At 65.6% G+C, this 20,764-nt stretch overlaps 2 protein-coding genes across 5 annotated transcripts; one reads left to right on the top strand and one right to left on the bottom strand.

Annotated features, from left to right (window-relative positions):
* Positions 1-460: 460 nt before the first annotated feature.
* On the bottom strand, positions 461-3,989 carry LOC116184539 (uncharacterized). The gene is made up of 3 exons (XM_031507178.3): positions 2,728-3,989; positions 1,682-2,543; positions 461-1,083 (listed from the first exon to the last, which is right to left on the bottom strand). Exons 2-3 carry the CDS (start codon positions 2,518-2,520, stop codon positions 960-962), a joined length of 963 nt encoding a protein of 320 aa, XP_031363038.2. The 5' UTR covers positions 2,521-2,543; positions 2,728-3,989; the 3' UTR covers positions 461-959.
* A 245-nt stretch (positions 3,990-4,234) lies between these two features.
* On the top strand, positions 4,235-20,748 carry SSBP4 (single stranded DNA binding protein 4). 4 transcript variants are annotated; one of them, XM_077788851.2, is made up of 17 exons: positions 4,235-4,323; positions 5,824-5,896; positions 6,015-6,076; positions 6,754-6,838; positions 10,218-10,307; positions 11,822-11,881; positions 11,958-12,027; positions 12,124-12,194; positions 13,682-13,749; positions 13,845-13,890; positions 13,984-14,019; positions 14,116-14,170; positions 14,632-14,702; positions 15,301-15,379; positions 16,315-16,343; positions 18,309-18,410; positions 18,902-20,748. In XM_077788851.2, the coding sequence occupies exons 1-17, from the start codon at positions 4,268-4,270 to the stop codon at positions 18,929-18,931; spliced, it is 1,083 nt and encodes a 360-aa protein (XP_077644977.1). In that variant the 5' UTR covers positions 4,235-4,267; the 3' UTR covers positions 18,932-20,748. The 4 variants fall into 4 exon arrangements, with proteins under 4 accessions (XP_077644977.1, XP_085418340.1, XP_077644976.2 ...); XM_085562214.1 differs by lacking the exon at positions 10,218-10,307; XM_077788850.2 differs by having other exon boundaries at positions 13,984-14,170.
* The last annotated feature ends 16 nt before the right edge of the window (positions 20,749-20,764 follow it).

Below are 20,764 nucleotides of genomic sequence, written 5' to 3'. Positions count from 1 at the left end.
TCCCTGAGGGTCCTGGACCCTCGGGACCCCCACTTTGGGGACACAGACTCTGGGGACCTGTCCCTGAGGGTCCTGGACCCTCGGGACCCCCACTTTGGGGACACAGACTCTGGGGACCTGTCCCTGAGGGTCCTGGACCCTCGGGACCCCCACTTTGGGGACACAGACTCTGGGGACCTGTCCCTGAGGGTCCTGGTCCCTCTGGACCTCCACTTTGGGGACACGAGCCCTGGGGACCTGTCCCTGAGGGTCCTGGTCCCTCTGGACCCCCACTTTGGGGACACGAGCTCTGGGGACCTGTCCCTGAATGTCCTGGTCCCTCGGGACCCCCACTTTGGGGACACAGACTCTGGGGACCTGTCCCTGAGGGTCCTGGACCCTCGGGACCCCCACTTTGGGGACACAGACTCTGGGAGCCCCAGGGAAAACCCAGCCCACAGACCACAGGCTATGCAGGTAATTAGAGATAATTAAACCATTTAATGGGGCACAGAGACGCCTCTCAGGGACTGAGGGGACAGCCAGCCAAGCCACGGGTCCCCGTGGAACCCAGCAGCTCGCGGTGCCACCAGGAGGATTATTTAAAAAAGCGTTTTCTTGGTACCCGAGGTGGCCGGCTCGGCAGGAAAGAGCGAGAGCAGGTGGCACCGGATGTCCCCAACCGCCAGCACGTCCCCAGGCGAGGCGCACCCCACGCCCTCCGTGGGCCCCAGAAGGGGAAGAGGAAGCCACGGCCGTGGTCAGCCCCAGCTGCTGCGGCCGGCCCCGGGACCCCACGCGTGCCCCGGCCCCGGGAGGAGAAGGCAGCTCAGCCTCATCCCCCCCGGGAACCGGGGCGAGGAGGGGACGGGCGCTGCCGAAAAAATCCCCCCGCGTGGGAGCCAGCGCGGCCCCGGGAATGTCCCCGTCCCCTCGGGGACAGAGGGGACCCCCGGCCCGCCCCGCGCCCCCCCGGCCCCTCAGTGGTCAGGGATGATGTAGATGTCCTCGGTGGGGCCCAGAGTGTTGGCGTAGATGGGCTGGTGGTCCCCGGGCTCGGCCGCGCGCTCCAGGAAATAATCCTCATCCAGAGGGACCTGAGGGCTGGGGGATCCGGGAGGAGAAATCGGGGTGGGTTTGGTGGGATCCATGGCATGGGATGGGGTGGGATTGATGGGATGGGATGGGATGGGATGGGATGGGATGGGATGGGATGGGATGGATGGGATGGGATCCATGGCATGGGATGGGATCCATGGGATGGGATGGGATGGGATGGGATGGGATGGGGTTGATGGGATGAATGGGATGGGATAGTCTGGGCTGGGCTGGGCTGTGCTGGGATGGGATAGTCTGGGCTGGGCTGGGCTGTGCTGGGATGGGATGGGGTTGATGGGATGGGGTTGATGGGATGGATGGGATGGGATGGGATGGGATGGGATAGTCTGGGCTGGGCTGTGCTGGGATGGGATGGGGTTGATGGGATGGGTGGGATGGGGTTGATGGTGTTGATGGGATCCACGGGATGGGGTTGATGGGATCCATGGGATGGGGTTGATGGGATCCATGGGGTGGGATATCAGGTTCAGCACGGGATGGAGTGGGATGAGGCAGGATGGGGCAGGGTACCACATCAGGGCCCAGCACAGCAGGGAGGGGATGGAACACTCCCGGAACGTCCATCCCTGGGCCGGAGCCTCACCTGTAGCGCGGCTCCTGCCACGCCGGTGCCCACCCGTGCGCCGGTGCCCACCCGTGCGCAGCCACCGGGGCCGTGCCGGGACTCACGAAGACGTTCTCGTAGTCGGGGGCATCGGCGGCATCGGCGGGGCCGCTCCCGGCGTCCCGGCTGATGTAGCGCGGCTGCCGCAGGTTTCCGCCGGGATCCTGCTTCCCCCTCCCCACGCCGCCCACCGCGGCCCCCGCTCTCCTCCGCCGCCACCAAACCGCGGCCGCCACCGGCAGGGCCACCAGCGCGGCCACCGCCGCCGCCACGCCGGCCACGGGCCCCGCGCCGAGCCCGCACTCCCGCGCGTGGAATTCCGTGGCGTTGAAGGGATGGCGGCTGGCTGTGAAGCACAGGCAGCGGATCCCCCCGCGGGCACACGGGGCCACCACGGTGGCCAGCAGGTCGCAGCGGCAGGACACGGCCAGCGAGCTGAGCGCGGGCTGGAAGGCGGCGCGGGGCAGGGCGCGGAGCGGGTTCCCCTCCAGCCGCAGGCTCCGCAGCGCCGTGGCGTTGCTGAAGAAGCCGCGGGGCAGCTCCCGCAGCCGGTTGTCCGCCAGGTCCAGCTCCTCCACGCCGGGCCCCAGGCGGGCCGAGGGGCTCAGGGCTTCGATGCCGTTGTGCCTCAGCAGCAGCCGGCGGTGCCGGTGGAACGGGCTCCAGTCCAGCTCGGCGCAGCCGCTGCTCCTGTTGCTCAGGTCCAGCTCCTCGGAAATGTCCAGCAGCAAGGGGAAGCAGGGGGACAAGAGGAGCACGGAGCTCATGGGGTGCAGCAGCAGCAGCAGCAGCACCAGCGGGGCCGCGGGGAGCCCCATGGTCCCTCCCCTGCAGCGGCAGCCTGGGGGGAAACGGGAATCAGGACCCCTCAATTCCCAGCGGGTCCCCCCTCCCAGTTCAAACCAGTGCAGCCCAGTTTAGTCCCCACGCCGCTCCCGCTGTTCCAGGGCTGGGCAGCTCCCGGGGGTCCCAGCGGGGCATTTCCTGCCCCCCTTCCCCCTCCCAGCCACAGCAGCCCGACTCGCCTGCGCTCCGGCCGCTCTGCCTGGTGTGGGGAAGAGGAACAGGCGGGTCCGGCTGTCCCGTGTCACCCTGCCAGGGCGTAGCCGGTCCCGGGGGGGGGGCAGCACCCCCAGGTCAGCACCCCCTGACCCCTGCCAGACCCCCGGTCCTTTCTTGGCGTGCCGAGCATCCCCCCGGCACTGGCCGAGCGTCCCGGTGACCCCGGTGACCCGAGGGTGGGGGACACGCGTGTGGGCACACAGGGACACCCACACGGGTGTGCTCACAGACCCCCCCCCCCACCCGGCAGCACAGGGACCCCCCGAGTGTGAGGGGACCCCAAAGCCGGGTGGGAGCGGGGGGATTCTGCGGCTGTGTCCCCTGGCAGGGTGGGTGTCCCCATGCCGGTGTCTGCAGCCCAGTGTCCCGAGTGTCCACTCGCCGTGTCCAAGCCCCCTCCGGTGTCCACGTCCCTCCACGTCCACCCCCCTGTGTCCATCCTTGTCCCCTCCGTGTCCCCTCGTGTCACTCCGTGTCCGTGCCCGCCCCCTGGTGTCCGAGTCCCTTCGTGACTCCCTGCTCCCATTCCTGTCCGTGTGTCCCCTCCTCGTGTCCGTGTGTCCCCCTCGTGTCCGTGTCCATGTACGCCCAACCCCTTGCATGTGTCCACCTGTCACATCCGTGTCCCTCTGTGTCGCGTGTCCGCGGCCACCCCCTTGGTGCCCCTCCGTGTCCATCCCCTCAAATCCGTGTCCCTCCGTGACCGCCCTGTCCCCGTCCCTTCGTGTCACTGCCCCTTTAAGTCCACCCCATCGCGTCCGTGTCCAGCCTGTCACATCCGTGTCCCCCCGTGTCCCCCCTCCCGTGCCCACCCCTTCGTGTCCGTGTCCACCCTTTCTTGTCCATGTCCCTCCGTCCGTGCCCACCCTGCCACACGCCCACCCGCCGTGTCCGTGCCCACCCCCTCGTGTCCCTCCGTGCCCACCGCGTCCCCTCGTGCCACTGCCCCTTTAACTCACCCCCTCGTGCCCATGACCCCCGCGTGTCCCCGTCCCTGGATGCCCACCCCGCTCGCGTCCTTGCCCCTCCATGCCCACCCCCTCGCGTGCGTCCCCCGTGTCCCGTGCCCACTCCTCCCCTCCGTGTCCCCGCGTCCCCCGCGTCCCCCGCGCCCACCCCCTCGGCTCCGCGTCCCCCCGTCACATCCGCGTCCCCCTGTGCCCCCTGTGCCCCCCCGGTGGTGCCCGTGACCCTCCACGCGTCCCCCGTGTCCGCGTCCCCCCTCCCCGCCCTCCCTCCCTCGCTCCGTGCCCGGCGCGGTCCCCACCTCCTCCCCCCGCCGCCATCGCCCCTTTAAGCGCGGCGCGCGGCGCGGGGGGGGTGGTGGCGGCGCTGCCGGAACAGCCGCGCGGGGGGGGCGCGGCGGTTTCAAGCTCCCCCTCGGGCGCGCGGCCGCAGCCGGCGGGGCCGGGCCGGGCCGGGCCGGGATGGCGGCGGGGGCGGCGGGGGCGGCGGGGGCCGCGCGGGGCCGGGCCCGGGGCCGCTGACAGCCGCCGCCGCGCCATGTACGCCAAGGGCAAGGGCTCCGGCGTGCCCTCGGACGGCCAGGCCCGCGAGAAGTGAGTGCGGCGCCGGGCGGCGGCGGGGGAACGGCCGGGGCGCGGAAGTTTTTGCCGGGGCGGGCGCCGGGGGAGCGGGGACGGAGCGGGAAGGAAGGTGGGGGGAGAGATCGGGAAAAGCGGGGGGAGATCGGGGGGCGGGCGGACCCCCCGGCCCCGCCCCGCCGGGGAGCACAGGCAGCCGCGGGGCAGCGGGAGCTGGCGGGGGTCAGCGGGGCACCGGGAGCCGGGATGAGTCCCCCGGTCCGCGGCATCCCCCGGGGCACCGGGAGCCGGGATGAGCCCCCCGGTCCGTGCTCTCCCCCGGGGCACCGGGAGCCGGGATGAGCCCCCCGGTCTGCGGCATCCCCCGGGGCACCGGGAGCCGGGATGAGCCCCCCGGTCCGTGCTCTCCCCCAGGGCACCGGGAGCTGCGGGGGCACCGGGAGCTGTATGATTCCCCCCGATCTGTGCCATTCCCCGGGGTACCGGCAACCGGGATGATCCTCCCGGTCCGTGACTTCCCGGGGCACCGGGAGCCGGGATGATTGCCCTCGGTTCGTGACATCCCCCGGGGCACCGGGAGCTGCGATGTGCCGGGGTCCGTGACATCCCCCGGGGCACCGGGAGCCGCGATCACGCCGGGGCTAACGGGAGCCGGGATGTGCCCCCCGGGTATTGCCACATCTTGGGGCACCGGGAGCTGCGGGAACACCGGGACTCGGGATGATCTCCCCGGTCTGCGGCATCCCCGGGGACACCGGCAGCCGGGATGCCCCTTCCCCGACCGTGCCGTGCCCCGCGGCACCGGGACCCGGGACGATCCCGCCGGACCGTGCCGTCCGCCGGGGTACCGCGAGCGCACCGTGCCTGCCCTGAGCTGGGCCGTGCCCCCGGTCCCTGCCATCCTCCGGGGCACCGGGACCCGGGGTGGTCCCCCCGGGCATTGCCATCGCCCGGGGCACCGGGACTACCGGCAGCCCGGTCCGCAGCATCCCTCAGGGCACCGGGAGCCCTCGCCGGCCGTGCCATCCCCGGGGGCAGCACCGGAGATGGCACCGGGGCTGCCGCTGCTCCGCTGCCGGTGCCCGGGGCCGTGACCCGCCGCTCCCGGCTGTCCCTGTCCTGCCGTGTCCCCGTGGCCCCCGGGGCTGGAACCGCCGCGGGTCCCGTTCCTGCTCCCGGGGCGGGGAACGGAGCACCGGGGACCGGGCCCTGGGTTTCCGTGGGTGCCACCGGGGACACGCGGGGTGGCACTCGGCCCCGAGCCACATCCTGCGCGGGTTGTGTCGCCTGTCCTGGGCTGCCCGGGCCGCGTTCGGTGTCACCGGTGGGAGTCACTCGGTGTCGCCGCCGGGGTCCCTCGCAGGGAGGTGGAGTCGAGCCTCCCCCTTCATTAATTCCGCGCTAATTGAGTGGGGGGCTCCATCCCGGCCGTTCCCCGCGTCCCTCGGGGTCCGTGGGGCGGGGGTGTCACCCGTGGGGGTGGCAGGTCCCTGACGCTGTCCCTGTCCCCCCCAGGCTGGCGCTCTACGTCTACGAGTACCTGCTGCACGTGGGGGCCCAGAAATCCGCCCAGACCTTCTTGTCGGAGGTAAATTGGGGGGAGGGCAGCACCCCCGGACCCCCCGTCCCACCCACGGGGGGTCCTGGAGCCCCACCCGTGCCCGGCGGGGGTCGCTGAGCCCCCCTGCCCGTGTCCCTCTCCGCAGATCCGATGGGAGAAGAACATCACGCTGGGGGAGCCCCCCGGCTTCCTGCACTCCTGGTGGTGGTGAGCCGGGTCTGGGGGGGTTGGAAAGGGGGGACCCCCCCCAATTCCCTTGGCGGAGGGGCTGGGAGGGGGTGTGGGAGCTGCAGCCCCCCCAATTCCGTGAACTCGTCCCTCTGCTTTTCCCCGGGCTGGGGGCCCCCCCTTTCCTTCCCAGCCCGGCCCCCCCGCCCGGCTCCTCCAGATGGATCCAATTTGGCACCGGGCGGGGAGCTGGGGGGGCTCCCAGCCCCGGACCCCCGCACTGGGGGGCCCAGCAGAGCCCCCCGAGGAGGGTGTGGGGGGCACATCACTTGTTGGGGGGGTTTGGGGGTGGGCAGTGAATGATTTGGGGGGGGACACACACACACACAGCGAGGGGGGGTTAAACCAGCACCCCCAAACTTGGGGGGCTCCCAGGAGCAGCCACGGCCCCGGTGCTGTCCCACGGCCGGGGTGGGGGGCGCGGGCAGGGGACCCCCCCCCAATCCCGGCCCGGGATGTGCAGCCTGATGTAAAGTCCCAGGAATTTGGAATTTGGGCTCCGGCCGTGGCGACCGTTTCCAGGGAAAACAGCGGCAGCGCCGGGAGGCCCCCGCCGAGGGGGGGACAGGGCGCAGCCCCCCGCCCCTCCGAAGTGGGGAGGGGGTGCGGGGTGTGATTTGGGGGGGGTCTCACCCGCCGCCCCTTCCCCTCGCCAGCGTTTTCTGGGATCTGTACTGCGCCGCCCCGGACCGCCGCGAGACCTGCGAGCATTCCAGCGAGGCCAAGGCCTTCCATGACTATGTGAGTGCCTTGGCGTGTGGGGGGGGTCCCTGGGGGGGTCCCTGCCCTGCTGCCCCCTCCCCAGCCCTGCCGGGACCCCCCCCACGGGCTGCCAGCCCCATCTGTGGGTGACCTATTTCACGGGGCAGTGCCCGGGTGGGGTTGGGTTAATCCCCAGGGGCCCGGCCCGGTGCCCCCCCTTGGGGACCCCGGTGTGCCCATCCCCCCCCAGGGGACCGGGACCCCCCCAGGGGACCGGGGACCCCCCGTTCCCCCCGGTCCCGCAGTGCCGGGTCCAGCCTGGGGGTCACGGCGGGTCTGGGGCTCAGTAGGACCCCCAAACTGAGGGGAGCCCCCCCAGCACGGCTCTGCTCCTTCCAGCGCCGGCTCTGGAGGTTCAGTCGCTGGCACAGGGTCAGCAGCCCCCGGTATTCCCGGTATTCCCGGTGTTCCCGGTGTTCCCACTGTCCCCATGTCCCCAGTGTTCCGGTATTCCCGGTGCTCCCGGTGTCCTGGTGTTCCCAGTGTCCCCGGTGTTCCCGGTGTTCAGGTGTCCCTATGTTCCCGGTGCTCCCGGTATTCCCAGTGTCCCCAGTGTTCTCGGTGTCCCCGGTGTTCCCACTGTCCCCATGTCCCCGGTGTTCCCAGTGTCCCCGGTGTTCCCACTGTCCCCATGTCCCCGGTGTCCCCAATGTCCCCGGTGTTCCCGGTGCTCCCGGTGTTCCCGGTGTTCCCGTACCTGCTCCTGCCAGGACTGCAGGCACGGGGAGGGGCACGGGCGGTGCTGGGGCCGGGGGGCTGCGGGGGCACCGTGGGGAGGGGTCCCGGGATGCTGAAGGGTTCACAGGGCTGGGGGATGCAGGATCCGTGTCCCACAGGGTGCTGTGGGGTGCTGTGGGATCATGTAGGGTGCTGTGGGGTGATGCAGGATCTTGTAGGGTGCTATGGGGTGCTGTGGGGTGCTGCAGGGTGCTGTGGGGTGCTGTGGGATGCTGTGGATTGATGCAGGATGCTGTGGGGTGCTGCAGGGTGCTATGGGGTGCTATGGGGTGCCACAGGGAGCACAGCCCCACGGGATGCAGGATTCCGTGGGATCCGCTGCTCTGTGGGACGTGAGATGCTGGGGAGCCCACGGGGCTCTGGGGTGGGGGAGGCCACGGGATGCAGGAGGCCGTGGGGTGGTGTAGGATGCTATAGGATTCTGTGGGATGCTGTGGGATTCTGTGGAATTCTGTGGGATGCTGTGGGGTGATGCAGGAGGCCGTGGGATGCTGTAGGATGCTATAGGCTGCTATAGGATTCTGTGGGATGCTGTGGGATTCTGTGGAATTCTGTGGGATGCTGTGGGGTGATGCAGGAGGCCGTGGGATGCTGTGGAATTCCGTGGGATGCTGTAGGATGCTGTGGGATGCTGTGGAATTCCGTGGGGTGATGCAGGAGGCCGTGGGATGCTGTGGAATTCCGTGGGATGCTGTAGGATACTGTGGGATGCTGTGGAATTCCGTGGGGTGCTGTGGGATGCTGTGGAATTCCGTGGGGTGCTGTGGGATGCTGCGGGATGCTGTGGAATTCCGTGGGGTGCTGTGGGATGCTGTGGGATGCTGTGGAATTCCATGGGGTGCTGTAGGATACTGTGGGATGCTGTGGAATTCCGTGGGGTGCTGTAGGATGCTGTGGGATGCTGTGGAATTCCGTGGGGTGCTGTAGGATGCTGTGGGATGCTGTGGAATTCCGTGGGGTGCTGTGGGATGCTGTGGGATGCTGTGGAATTCCGTGGGGTGCTGTAGGATGCTGTGGGATGCTGTGGAATTCCGTGGGATGCTGTAGGATGCTGTGGGATGCTGTGGAATTCCGTGGGGTGCTGTGGGATGCTGTGGAATTCCGTGGGGTGCTGTAGGATGCTGTGGGATGCTGTGGAATTCCGTGGGGTGCTGTAGGATGCTGTGGGATGCTGTGGAATTCCGTGGGGTGCTGTGGGATGCTGCAGGCTCCACAGCCCCACAGGATGTGGGGTGCTGTGCCCTGTAGGATGCCCCCGTGGGGTGCAGAAAGCCACGGGCTGTGGGGTGCTGGGGGGGGGTCCCTGTCCCCTGGGGGGGGTCCCTGTCCCCCGGGGTGACACGGGGGGGACGCCGTGGGCTGCAGGACCCTCCGTGGCCCTGTGTGTCCCGTGTCCCCCGTGGGTGCCGTGTCCCCCGTGTCCCCCGTGGGTGCCGTATCCCCCGTGTCCCCCGTGGGTGCCGTATCCCCCGTGTGTCCCGTGTCCCCCGTGGGTGCTGTGTCCCCCGTGTCCCCCGTGGGTGCCGTGTCCCCCGTGGGTGCCGTGGCTGCCGCGGGGGCTGCAGCAGGACCCCCCCGGCCCCCCCGGCGCTGCGCAGAGCTGATTTCCATGATTTCCATGCCGGAATTAATGAGGCTGCCGCCGGTGCGGGGACGGCGACGCCGGGGACGTGGCGCGGGTCAGGCCACGTTGCCATGGCGCTGCAGCCTGGCAGAGCCGGGGGGAGCCCCCCGAGCCCCCCAAAACCCCCCACGAGCCCCCGGGGTGCCCCCACACCCCTGGCCCCATCCCAGTGCCCGGCTGGGCTGCACTGGGGGTGCCAGCGGGGAGCTGGGCCCCCGCACGTTCCCCTGGGTGCCCCCCACCCCAGGCACGCCGGGACCCCCGCGAGCATCCTGGTGACCCCATAAATTTTGGGGGGACCAGCCTGTGCGTTGGTGGGTGGGGGGGGGATTGGGAGCAGCTGCCCCACAGCGGGGTCTGGGGTCTCCCCTGGGGTGAGCAGCCCCCCAAAGTGCCCCCCACCCCCAAATTTCCCCCCCGCCGCCCTGGATCCCGCAGGAGGAGCCGCAGCTCCCCAGCCTGCTGCCATGGCAACTCCGCTCGGCATCCCCGAATTCCGGGGGGCAGAACCGGCTCCCGGCTCTGGGAGGGGGCGGCAGCGACCCCCGCCCTCCCTCTGCCTCCGGGGCAGCAGCGGGGGTCCCCAGGACGGGGACGGCGCCTGGGCTCAGCCCTGGGACCCCCGTGGGTCCCCACCCCCGCCGTGGGGCAGACCCCAAATTTTGCCGTCCCCAAGCCCGGGGGTGTCACCGGCAGCATCGCTGTCCCCGGAGCAGCGGCGGCGGCGGCGCCCACCGGGACCCCCATCCCCGCCCTGCCTTGGGGGGCGCAGGGCCCCCCGGGGTGGAGGGGGCAGCGCGGGGTCCCCCCCTTTTTCCTGCTCGCTCCGAAGCAAATTGGAAGCAGTTGTGGCGGCGGGGCCGAGCCGGAAAAGCGGCGCATTCCTTCCCCGGCCGGCGGCGAGCGGGGCCGGGGCCCCCCTGCCCGCGCCCCCCCCCGGCCCCGGGGGGGCTGGGGGCGCCGGGGACCCCCGTTCTGAGCCGCGTGTCCCCGCAGAGCGCGGCGGCGGCGCCCAGCCCGGTGATGGGGAGCCTGCCCCCCGGGGACGGCATGCCCGGGGGTCCCGTGCCCCCCGCCTTCTTCCAGGTGCGCAGCCCCCCCACCCACACCCCACCTGCCTTTAACGTGGTTTTTTGGGGGGGGGGGTCGCTAAGGTGGTTTGCAGCCCCCACCACGCCGGCACCCCCCGACTCACAGCCCACCCCCCCCCCACCACCACCACAACCCCCCGGGCCCCTCCCGGGGGTCGCAGCCCCCCCAGACCCCCCCACCCATCACCTCTCGTGGTTCTCTCCGAGGCTCCTGCGGGTGCCCCCCCACCCCTGCCCCCCATCCCCGGGGTGCCCCCGCTGCCCCACGGGCAGGAAAGGATGGGCACAGCCCCCCCAGCACGGCCCCGGCCCCCCCACGACCCCCGCAGGGTGACACCGGCCCCCTAAACCCCCTCTGACCCCCCAAAACCCCGGCTGACCTGCCAAACCCCCTCTGACCCCCCAAAACCCCTCTGACCCCCCAAAACCCCGGCTGACCCCCCAAACCCCCTCTGACACCCCAAACCCCCTTTGACCCCCCAAACCCCTCTGACCCCCCAAACCCCCCCTGACCCCCCAAACCCCCCTGACCCCCCAAACCCCCCTCTGACACCCCAAACCCCTCTGACCCCCCCAAACCCCCTCTGACCCCCAAACCCCCCCTGACCCCCCAAACCCTCTCTGACCCCCCCAAACCCCCTCTGACCCCCAAACCCCCCCTGACCCCCCAAACCCTCTCTGACCCCCCCAAACCCCCTCTGACCCCCAAACCCCCCCTGACCCCCCAAACCCCCTCTGACCCCCCAAACCCCCCCTGACCCCCCAAACCCCTCTGACCCCCCAAACCCCTCTCTTGCAGCCTTTCATGTCCCCCCAAACCCCCCCTGTCCTCCCAAACCCCCTCTGACCCCCAAACCCCCCCTGACACCCCAAACCCCCCCTGACACCCCAAACCCCCTCTGACCCCCCAAACCCCCTTTGACCCCCCAAACCCCCCCTGACCCCCCAAACCCCCTCTGACCCCCCAAACCCCCTCTGACCCCCCAAACCCCTCTCTTGCAGCCTTTCATGACCCCCCAAACCCCCCTGACCCCCCAAACCCCCTTGACCCCCCAAACCCCCTCTGACCCCCAAACCCCCCCTGACCCCCAAACCCCCTCTGACCCCCCAAACCCCCTCTGACCCCCAAACCCCCTCTGACCCCCCAAACCCCCTCTGACCCCCCAAACCCCTCTCTTGCAGCCTTTCATGTCCCCCCAAACCCCCCCTGTCCTCCCAAACCCCCTCTGACCCCCAAACCCCCCCTGACACCCCAAACCCCCCCTGACCCCCCAAACCCCTCTGACCCCCCAAACCCCCTCTGACCCCCCAAACCCCTCTCTTGCAGCCTTTCATGTCCCCCCAAACCCCCCCTGTCCTCCCAAACCCCCCCTGACCCCCCAAACCCCCTCTGACCCCCCAAACCCCCTTTGACCCCCAAACCCCTCTGACCCCCCAAACCCCCCCTGACCCCCCAAACCCCCCATGACCCCCCAAACCCCCCCTGACCCCCAAACCCCTCTCTTGCAGCCTTTCATGTCCCCCCGCTACCCCGGCGGCCCCCGGCCCCCTCTCCGGATGCCCAGCCAGGTGAGGCGGTCGCTGCCGGGACCCCCCTCCCCAAAAGCAGGGGTGCAGCCCCCCCTGACCCCTCTGCCCCCCGCAGCCCCCCGTGGGTGTTCCAGGCTCCCAGCCGCTGCTGCCCAACGCCATGGACCCGGCCGCGCGCTCCCAGGGTGAGTGGGGGTCCCTGAGCCCCCCGACCCCGAGGTTTTGGGGGGTTCGGGGGGGGCTCGGGGGGTCTCACGCCTCCCCCTCCCCCGTCTGTGCAGGGCATCCTGGCATGGGGGGCCCGATGCAGCGCATGAACCCCCCCCGGGGCATGGCCGGGATGGGGCCGCAGGTACGGGGTGCGGGGGGTGAGGGGTGCTGGGGTGCTGGGATACTGGGATACTGGGATAATGGGATACTGGGATAATGGGGTACTGGGATACTGGGATAAGGGGGTACTGGGATACTGGGATAAGGGGGTACTGGGATACTGGGATACTGGGATAATGGGGTACTGGGATACTGGGATAAGGGGGTACTGGGATACTGGGATAAGGGGTTACTGGGATAATGGGATACTGGGATAACGGGGTGCTGGGATACTGGGATACTGGGATAAGGGGGTACTGGGATAAGGGGGTACTGGGATACTGGGATAAGGGGGTACTGGGATAATGGGATAAGGGGATAAGGGGGTACTGGGATAAGGGGGTACTGGGATAAGGGGATAAGGGGGTACTGGGATACTGGGATACTGGGATAATGGGATACTGGGATAAGGGGGTACTGGGATAAGGGGGTACTGGGATAATGGGATACTGGGATAAGGGGGTACTGGGATACTGGGATAATGGGATACTGGGATAAGGGGGTACTGGGATAAGGGGATACTGGGATAATGGGATACTGGGATAAGGGGATAAGGGGGTACTGGGATACTGGGATAAGGGGGTACTGGGATACTGGGATAAGGGGGTACTGGGATACTGGGATACTGGGATAAGGGGGTACTGGGATACTGGGATAAGGGGATACTGGGATACTGGGATAAGGGGGTACTGGGATACTGGGATACTGGGATAAGGGGATACTGGGATAAGGGGATACTGGGATAAGGGGGTACTGGGATGGTGGGGTAATGGGATAATGGGATAAGGGGGTACTGGGATAATGGGATACTGGGATAAGGGGGTACTGGGGTAAGGGGGTAACGGGATAAAGAGGTAATGGGATACTGGGATAATGGGGTGCTGGGATACTGGGATGGTGGGATAATGGGATAAGGTGATAATGGGGTACTGGGATAAGGGGGTACTGGGATAATGGGATACTGGGATGATGGGATACTGTGATACTGGGATGATTGAATACTGGGATACTGGGCTAGGGCAGGGTCAGGGATTCAGGGGTGGAAGTGGTTACAGGGACAGGGTGACGATATGGGAATGGGAATGGGGATGGGAATGGGAATGGGAATGGGGATGGGTAACGGGGCAGGAATGGGGATAGGGGGGTAGAAGGATACAGGGGTGGGGTACGGGGATAAAGGAATGGGATTGGGAATTCGGGGGGGACAGGGGAACAAGAACAGGGATGGGGATACAGGGGTGGGGACAGGGATGAAGGGATGGGAATTGAGGGAATTCCCCCGGGACGAGGATGTGGGTGGGGACAGGGATGGAGGTGACAGGGACTGGGATGGGGACGGAGGGATGGGGATGGCTTTTGGGGACGGGGGTGGAGGTCACAGCAGGGATGGGGAAGGGGATACGGGGACGGGGGTGCAGGGTGGGGACATTCCAGGGGTGTCCCACCCCGCTGACCCCCCTGTCCCGGCAGAGCTACGGCAGCGGGATGCGCCCCCCCCCCAGCTCGCTGGCCGGCCCTGGGATGCCCACCATGAACATGTAAGACCCCCATAACCCCCCCCAAAACCCCCCCAGCGTGGGGGGAGCCTCGGGACCGGCAGGACCCCCCCTCACTGTCCCCGTTGCCTCCCCAGGGGTCCCGGTGGCCGCGGGCCCTGGCCCAACCCCAACGCCAACTCCGTAAGTTTTGGGATTTGGGGTGGGGGGGTCCTGTGGGGGTGCTGGCCCTGTGTCCCCCCCCCCCCCATGCTGACTCCCTCTGTGTCCCCCCAGATCGCCTACTCCTCCTCATCCCCTGGGAATTACGTGGTGAGTATTGGGGTGCGCTGTTGGGGATGGGGGTGGGGCTGCAGTGACCCTGTGACCCCCCAAACCCACCCCCCACTTTTTCCTTTTCCCTTCCAGGGCCCTCCTGGGGGCGGTGGCCCCCCCGGCACCCCCATCCTGCCCAGCCCCGGAGGTGAGTGAGGGGATGGGATGGGATGGGATGGGATGGGATGGGATGGGATGGGATGGGGCATGAGTGATGGGGTTTGGGGGTGTGAGTGGGATTTGAGGATGTGAATGGGGTTTGGTGGGGGTATGAGTGGATTTTGGGGGGTATAAATGGGATTTGGGGGTGTGAGTGGGTTTTGGTGGGGGTATGAGTGGATTTTGGGGGGTATAAGTGGGATTTGGGGGTGTGAGTGGAGTTTGGGGGTTGTGAGTGGGATTTAGGGGTGTGTGAGTGGGATTTGGGGGTGTGAGTGGGATTTTGGGTGGTGTAAGTGGGATTTGGTGGGGTATGAGTGGGGTTTGGGGCATGAGAGTGGGATTTGGGGGTATGAGTGGGATTTGGGGGTACAGGTGGGATCTGGGGGTACAGGTGGGATTTGGGGGGGCCACACTCACCCCCCCACACATGTGTGGTGTCCCCCCCAGACTCCACCAACTCCAGTGAGAACATGTACACCATGATGAACCCCATCGGACCCGCGGGGAACCGGCCCAACGTGAGTGACGGGATTGGGGACAGGGGTGGGGACAGGGATGGGGGACAGGGATGGGGACAGGGACAGGGATGGGACAGGGATTGGGGACAGGGATGGGACAGGGATGGGGATGGGGGACAGGGATTGGGGACAGGGACAAGGATGGGGACAGGGATTGGGGACAGGGATGGGGATGGGGGACAGGGATTGGGGACAGGGATTGGGGACAGGGATTGGGGACAGGGATGGGGACAGGGACAGAACAGGGATGGGGACGGGGACGGGGATGGGGGACAGGGACAGGGTTTGTACAGGGACAGGGATGGGGACAGGGATTGGGGACAGGGATTGGGGACAGGGATGGGGATGGGGGACAGGGATTGGGGACAGGGACGGGGATGGGGGACAGGGACAGAAACAGGGACAGGGACGGGGACGGGGACAGGGATGGGACGGGAACGGGGATGGGGACAGGGATGGGGACAGGGACGGGGACGGGGACAGGGATGGGACGGGAACGGGGATGGGGACAGGGATGGGGACAGGGATGGGGACAGGGACGGGGACGGGGACAGGCTTTGGGGTCCCCCAGCATTCCTCACCCCCTGTTCCCTTGCAGTTCCCGATGGGGCCCGGCCCCGAGGGGCCCATGGGTGGGATGGGCGCCATGGAGCCGCACCACATGAACGGATCCTTAGGTGGGTGACAGCCCTGGGGACAGCGGGGGTCCTTCGTGTCCCCCTAAAAATCCCAAATCCTGCGGGGTGTGAGCTCCAGCTGAGGCTGGATGGGCTCGAGCAGCGGGAGGGGCACGAGGGTGGGAGGGGGGAGCGGATTGAGGGGACACAGACACGGATTGGGGGACGCTCAGGGATTTGGGGACACAGACACGGATTGGGGGACGCTCAGGGAGTTGGGGACACAGACACGGATTGGGGGACGCTCAGGGAGTTGGGGACACAGACACGGATTTGGGGACACAGACACTGATTGGGGTCACACACGGATTTGGGGACACACAGGGATTTCAGATCACACATCAGGATTTGGGGACACACACACTGATTTAGGGACACACACACAGATTTGGAGTCACACACACAGATTTGGGGACACAAACACGGATTTAGGGACACACGGATCTGGGGACACGGATTTCGGATCACACATCAGGATTTGGGGACACGCAGGGATTTGGGGACACGCAGGGATTTGGGGACACAGGGATTTAGGATCACACATTGGGATTTGGAGTCACACATACAGGAATTTGGGGATACACACAGGGATTTTGGGGACACACACACACAGGGATTTTGGGGACACACACATGGATTTGGGGACACACACACAGGGATTTGGGGTCACACATGGATTTGGGGACACACACAGGGATTTGGGGACACACACATGGATTTGGGGACACACACACATGTATTTAGGGACACATACAGGTATTTGGGGACACAGGGATTTGGGGTCACACACAGGAATTTGGGGACACAGGGAAGGCCACCTGGACGGTGCAGGATGGAGGGGACGCAGTTTTGGGGACACCCGGGGGTCAGGGACACAGAAATTGGGGGGCACACGTGGATTGGGGGTCACTGACACCCCGCTGTCATCCTGGCAGGCTCCGGGGACATGGATGGGCTGCCAAAGGTGAGCTGGGGACCCCGGCACCCCCACGGTGCTGGGACCCCAATTTTTGGGGTGCCCCCATGTCCTGGGACCTTCATTTAGTGGGGGTTTCCAGGGTGCTGGGACCCCCCCAATACTCTGGACCCCTCCCAGTTACTGGGACCCCCCCCCCGTGCACTGGGAGCCCCCCACATGTATTGGGATCCCATTTTTTGGGATCCCCCATATTCTGGGACCACCCCATTTTTTTGGGATCCCATTTATTTGGGCTCTCCCATATTTTGGGACCCATTTATTGCCCCCCACCGTGTACTGGGACCCCATTTCCTGGGGCTCCCCCATGTGCTGGTCCCTCATTTATTGGGACCCCATTTATTTGGGTTTCTCCAAATATTCTGGGGACCCCCCAATGTATTGGTACCTCATTTCTTCTCTCCCCACCTTGTGCTGGGACCCCATTTATTGAGGCTCCCCCATTTACTGGGACCATCCCATTTACTGAGACCTCATTTATTTGGGTTTCCCCAAATATTCTGGGACCCCTGCCCATCTATTGGGGCCCCATTTCTTTGTGTTCCCCCACATTCTGGGACCCCCCCCCCATTTATTGGGATCCCCATTTATTTGAGCTCTCCACATTCTGGGACCCCCCCCATTTATTGGGATCCCCATTTATTTGAGCTCTCCACATTCTGGGACCCCCCCCCAGTTATTGAGACCTCATTTATTTTGCCACCCCCCATATTCTGAGACCCCCCCCCCCATTTATTGAAACCACATTTATTTGAGCTCCCCCACATTCTGTGATCCCCTCCCCATTTATTTATTTATTGGGATCCCCATTTATTTGGGCTTCCCCATATTCTGGGACACCCCCCCCCCCATTTATTTGGGACACCCCCATTTATTGAAACCCCATCTATTTGTCTTCCCCCACATTCTGGGACCCCCCCATTTATTGGGATCCCCATTTATTTAGGCCTCCCCCCACATTCTGGGACCCCCCAGTTTATTGAAACCCCATTTATTTCGCCCCCCCCACATTCTGTGATCCTCTCCATTTATAGGGATTCCCATTTATTTGGGTTCCCTCTTTTACTGGGAACCCCCCCCCCCCCATTTATTGGTATTCCATTTATTGAAGCTCCTCCATATTCTGGGACCCCCCCCATTTATTGGGATCCCATTTATTTGGGCTCCCTCTTTTACTGGGACACCCCCATTTATTGAAACCCCATTTACTTTGCCCCCCACACATTCTGGGACCCCCCCCATTTATTTGGGCTCCCTCTTTTACTGGGAACCCCCCTCCCATTTATTGGTACTCCATTTATTAAGGCTCCCCCACATTCTGGGACCCCCCCCCCATTAATTTGGGACCCCTCCCATTTATTGAAACCCCATTTATTTGTGTTCCCCCACATTCTGGGACCCCCCCCCATTAATTTGGGGCCCCCCCATTTATTTCGCCCCCCACACACATTCTGTGACCCCCCCCCATTTATTGGGATCCCCATTTATTTGATCTCCCCCATATTCTGGGACCCCCCCCATTTATTGGGATCCCCATTTATTTAGGCCTTCCCCCCACATTCTGGGACCCCCCAGTTTATTGAAACCCCATTTATTTGTGTTCCCCCACATTCTGGGACCCCCCCCCCATTTATTGAAACCCCATTTATTTGTGTTCCCCCACATTCTGGGACCAACCCCATTTATCGAAACCCCATTTATTTGTGTTCCCCCACATTCTGGGACCCCCCCCATTTATCGAAACCCCATTTATTTGTGTTCCCCCATATTCTGGGACCCCCCCATTTATCGAAACCCCATTTATTTCGCCCCCCCCACACATCCTGTGACCCCCCCCCCATTTATCTCACCCCCATTTATTCCCCACACACCCCATTAACCCCCTCCCCGACCCCCCCAGGACCCCCATTCCCCCCACCCCCACTAACTCCTCTCCCCCCTCCCTTCCTCCAGAGCTCCCCCAGTAATTTGGGGGCCCTGAGCAACCCCCCCGGGACCCCTCGGGACGACGCCGAGCTGAGCAGCAATTTCCTAAACCCCTTCCAAAGCGACAGCGTAAGGGACCCGGCGGGGACCCCCGCGGACCCCCGGGGGGGCAGGCGGCGAGGGCGGGGGGCCCGGGGGGGGCGCGGCCGGGCTCGGGGGGGGTCAGCGAGCAAAGCCCACTGGCGACCCCCGCCCAAATTCCGAATTCTCGCATCGGCATCACCGGCGGCATCGGCATCACCGGCGGCGGCGGGGGGGTCGCCTTGGCCGGGCGAGGCGTGAGGAGGAGCTGGGGGGGGGCAGCGCTGTGTGAGCCCCCCCGGTAACCCCCGGTAGCCCCCCCGGTAACCCCCGGTAGCCCCCCGGTAGCCCCCCGGTAGCCCCCGGTAACCCCCGGTAGCCCCCCGGTAGCCCCCCGGTAACCCCCGGTAACCCCCGGTAGCCTCCGGTAGCCCCCGGTAACCCCCGGTAGCCCCCGGTAACCCCCCGGTAGCCTCCGGTAGCCCCCGGTAACCCCCGGTAGCCCCGCTAACGCCGCGGTGTCTCCGCTCTCTCTATAGTACTCGCCCAGCATGACAATGAGCGTGTGAGCCCCCGCGCCGAGGCCGCCGACAGCCAGACGCCCTCACCCAGCCACCGAAAAAAAACAAAAAAACACACAAAAAAATGATAATAATTCATTAATTTTAATGATCAGCCCCGCCCCGTCACGCCCAAATTCACCCCACACCCACCCCCAACTCAGCGCCCGCCCCGTTCCGCCCCTCTCCTCCTTTTTATTTTTTTTTGTTTTTTTTTAATTTTTTTTTTTTGAGGGTTTTATTTTTTTTTTTCCAAACGAACACTAAAAACGAGGAGGGAAAAAAAAAAATAAAAAGCGCGGGAGGAAAAAAAAAAAAAAAAAGGAATTATGATGATAATTAGAAATAAGTCACTTATTTGCTGCCCTCCCCCCTTTTCCAGGACTGGGACCCCCCCCTCATCCTCCCCCCCTCCCCAAATTCCAGCACTGGGAGCTCCTTTTCCAGTCCTTCCCACCCCCCCAAACTGGGAATGCTCCCAGCACTGGGATTGGCCCCCCAAAATGCTGGGACCCCTTTTATTGCCCCCCCCCCCAGCACTGGGGACCCCCCAAAATGCTGGGACCCCTTTTATTGCCCCCCCCAGCACTGGGGACCCCCCAAAATGCTGGGACCCCTTTTATTGCCCCCCCCAGCACTGGGGACCCCCCAAAATGCTGGGACCCCTTTTATTGCCCCCCCCAGCACTGGGGACCCCCCAAAATGCTGGGACCCCTTTGTTGCCCCCCCCCAGCACTGGGGACCCCCCAAAATGCTGGGACCCCTTTGTTGCCCCCCCCAGCACTGGGGACCCCCCCCACATTCCCAGGGCGGGGTCGGGGGGGGCATTTTTGGGGTGTTTTTCTCTCCTACGCGGGGGTGGCACCGAGCCTGGGGAGGGGGATTTTTGGGGGGCTCCCCTCCACGGCAGGTGCTGCCAACCCCCAGCCCCCTCCCCAAATTTGGGGCATCTGGGGGGGGTTCCCTGAGCTGTGCCCCCCCCCCCTGGTTGGGAGGGGGTGACCCCAGTGCCCCCCTGGCTCCTGGGGGGGGCAGGACCAGCAGAGCCCCCCAATGTGGGTGCAGACACCCCCCCCCCAAAATCCAGGCTGTGCTGGGGGAGGAGTGGGGGGGTCCCCCCCATGCGCAGCCCCCCCCCAGGGCAGGTCCCAGTGTGGAGCAGCCCCCCAAAAGCCCCCAAAAGCCCCAAAAGCCCCCCCCGTCTGCGTGCTCAGCCAGCACTGTGACCCCCGGCCCCCACCGAGCACCAGACCGGGGCCCCCCCCGGGACCACTTTGATATGAAGGAATTTTTTAATTTTTTTTTTTTTTTTTTTTGGGGTGTGGTTTTGATTTTTTTTTTCCTTTTTTTTTATTGTTGTTTTTTTTTGGGGGTTTTTTTTGTGCTGATTTTTTTCCTCTTTTATACCAGAAAGGACCTCAGAGCTCCTCCTTAACCCCCCCCACCCACAAAAGCCCCCCCAAAACGCCGCTGGCACACCCAGACCCCCCCTCCCTGTACAGCCCCACACTCCTCATGTCCCCCCCCAAAAAGTGGGGGGCAGCCCCCAGCCCCCATTGGGGTGACCCCCCCCATAGGTGTAGTCGTTCTGTGTAGGGACCCCCCCTCATTTCTAAACTTCTAGTTCCCCCCCCCCATTGCTTATCAAAACAAAAATGGGGGAACACCCCCCCACAAAAAAAAAAAAAAAAAGAGAAAATACAAAAAAAGCAAAAAAAAAAAAAGAAAAGAAAAACCCTAAAATGACAAAAAAAAAATATCCACGACCTCCCCAACGCCCCCCCCCTACCCTGCATCAATAAATGTAATTTGATTTTTTTTCAGAAGGCGGCAATATTTGGG

The sequence above is a fragment of the Lonchura striata genome, chromosome 28 (assembly GCF_050655825.1).
Source record: "Lonchura striata isolate lonStrDom1 chromosome 28, ASM5065582v1, whole genome shotgun sequence".
Lineage (NCBI taxonomy): Eukaryota > Metazoa > Chordata > Aves > Passeriformes > Estrildidae > Lonchura > Lonchura striata.
This window is presented reverse-complemented; position numbering and strand designations above follow the sequence as displayed.

Coding starts and splice junctions, on each gene's coding strand:
- LOC116184539 (XM_031507178.3), bottom strand. CDS start 2,520: ATGGGGCTCCCCGCGGCCCCGCTGGTGCTGCTGCTGCTGCTGCTGCAC. Junction 1,084..1,681: donor TGGCAGGAGCCGCGCTACAG/GTGAGGCTCCGG, acceptor CGGATCCCCCAG/CCCTCAGGTCCCTCTGGATG.
- SSBP4 (XM_077788850.2), top strand. CDS start 4,268: ATGTACGCCAAGGGCAAGGGCTCCGGCGTGCCCTCGGACGGCCAGGCC. Junction 6,839..10,217: donor CCAAGGCCTTCCATGACTAT/GTGAGTGCCTTG, acceptor GTGTCCCCGCAG/AGCGCGGCGGCGGCGCCCAG. Junction 16,344..18,308: donor ACATGGATGGGCTGCCAAAG/GTGAGCTGGGGA, acceptor CCCTTCCTCCAG/AGCTCCCCCAGTAATTTGGG.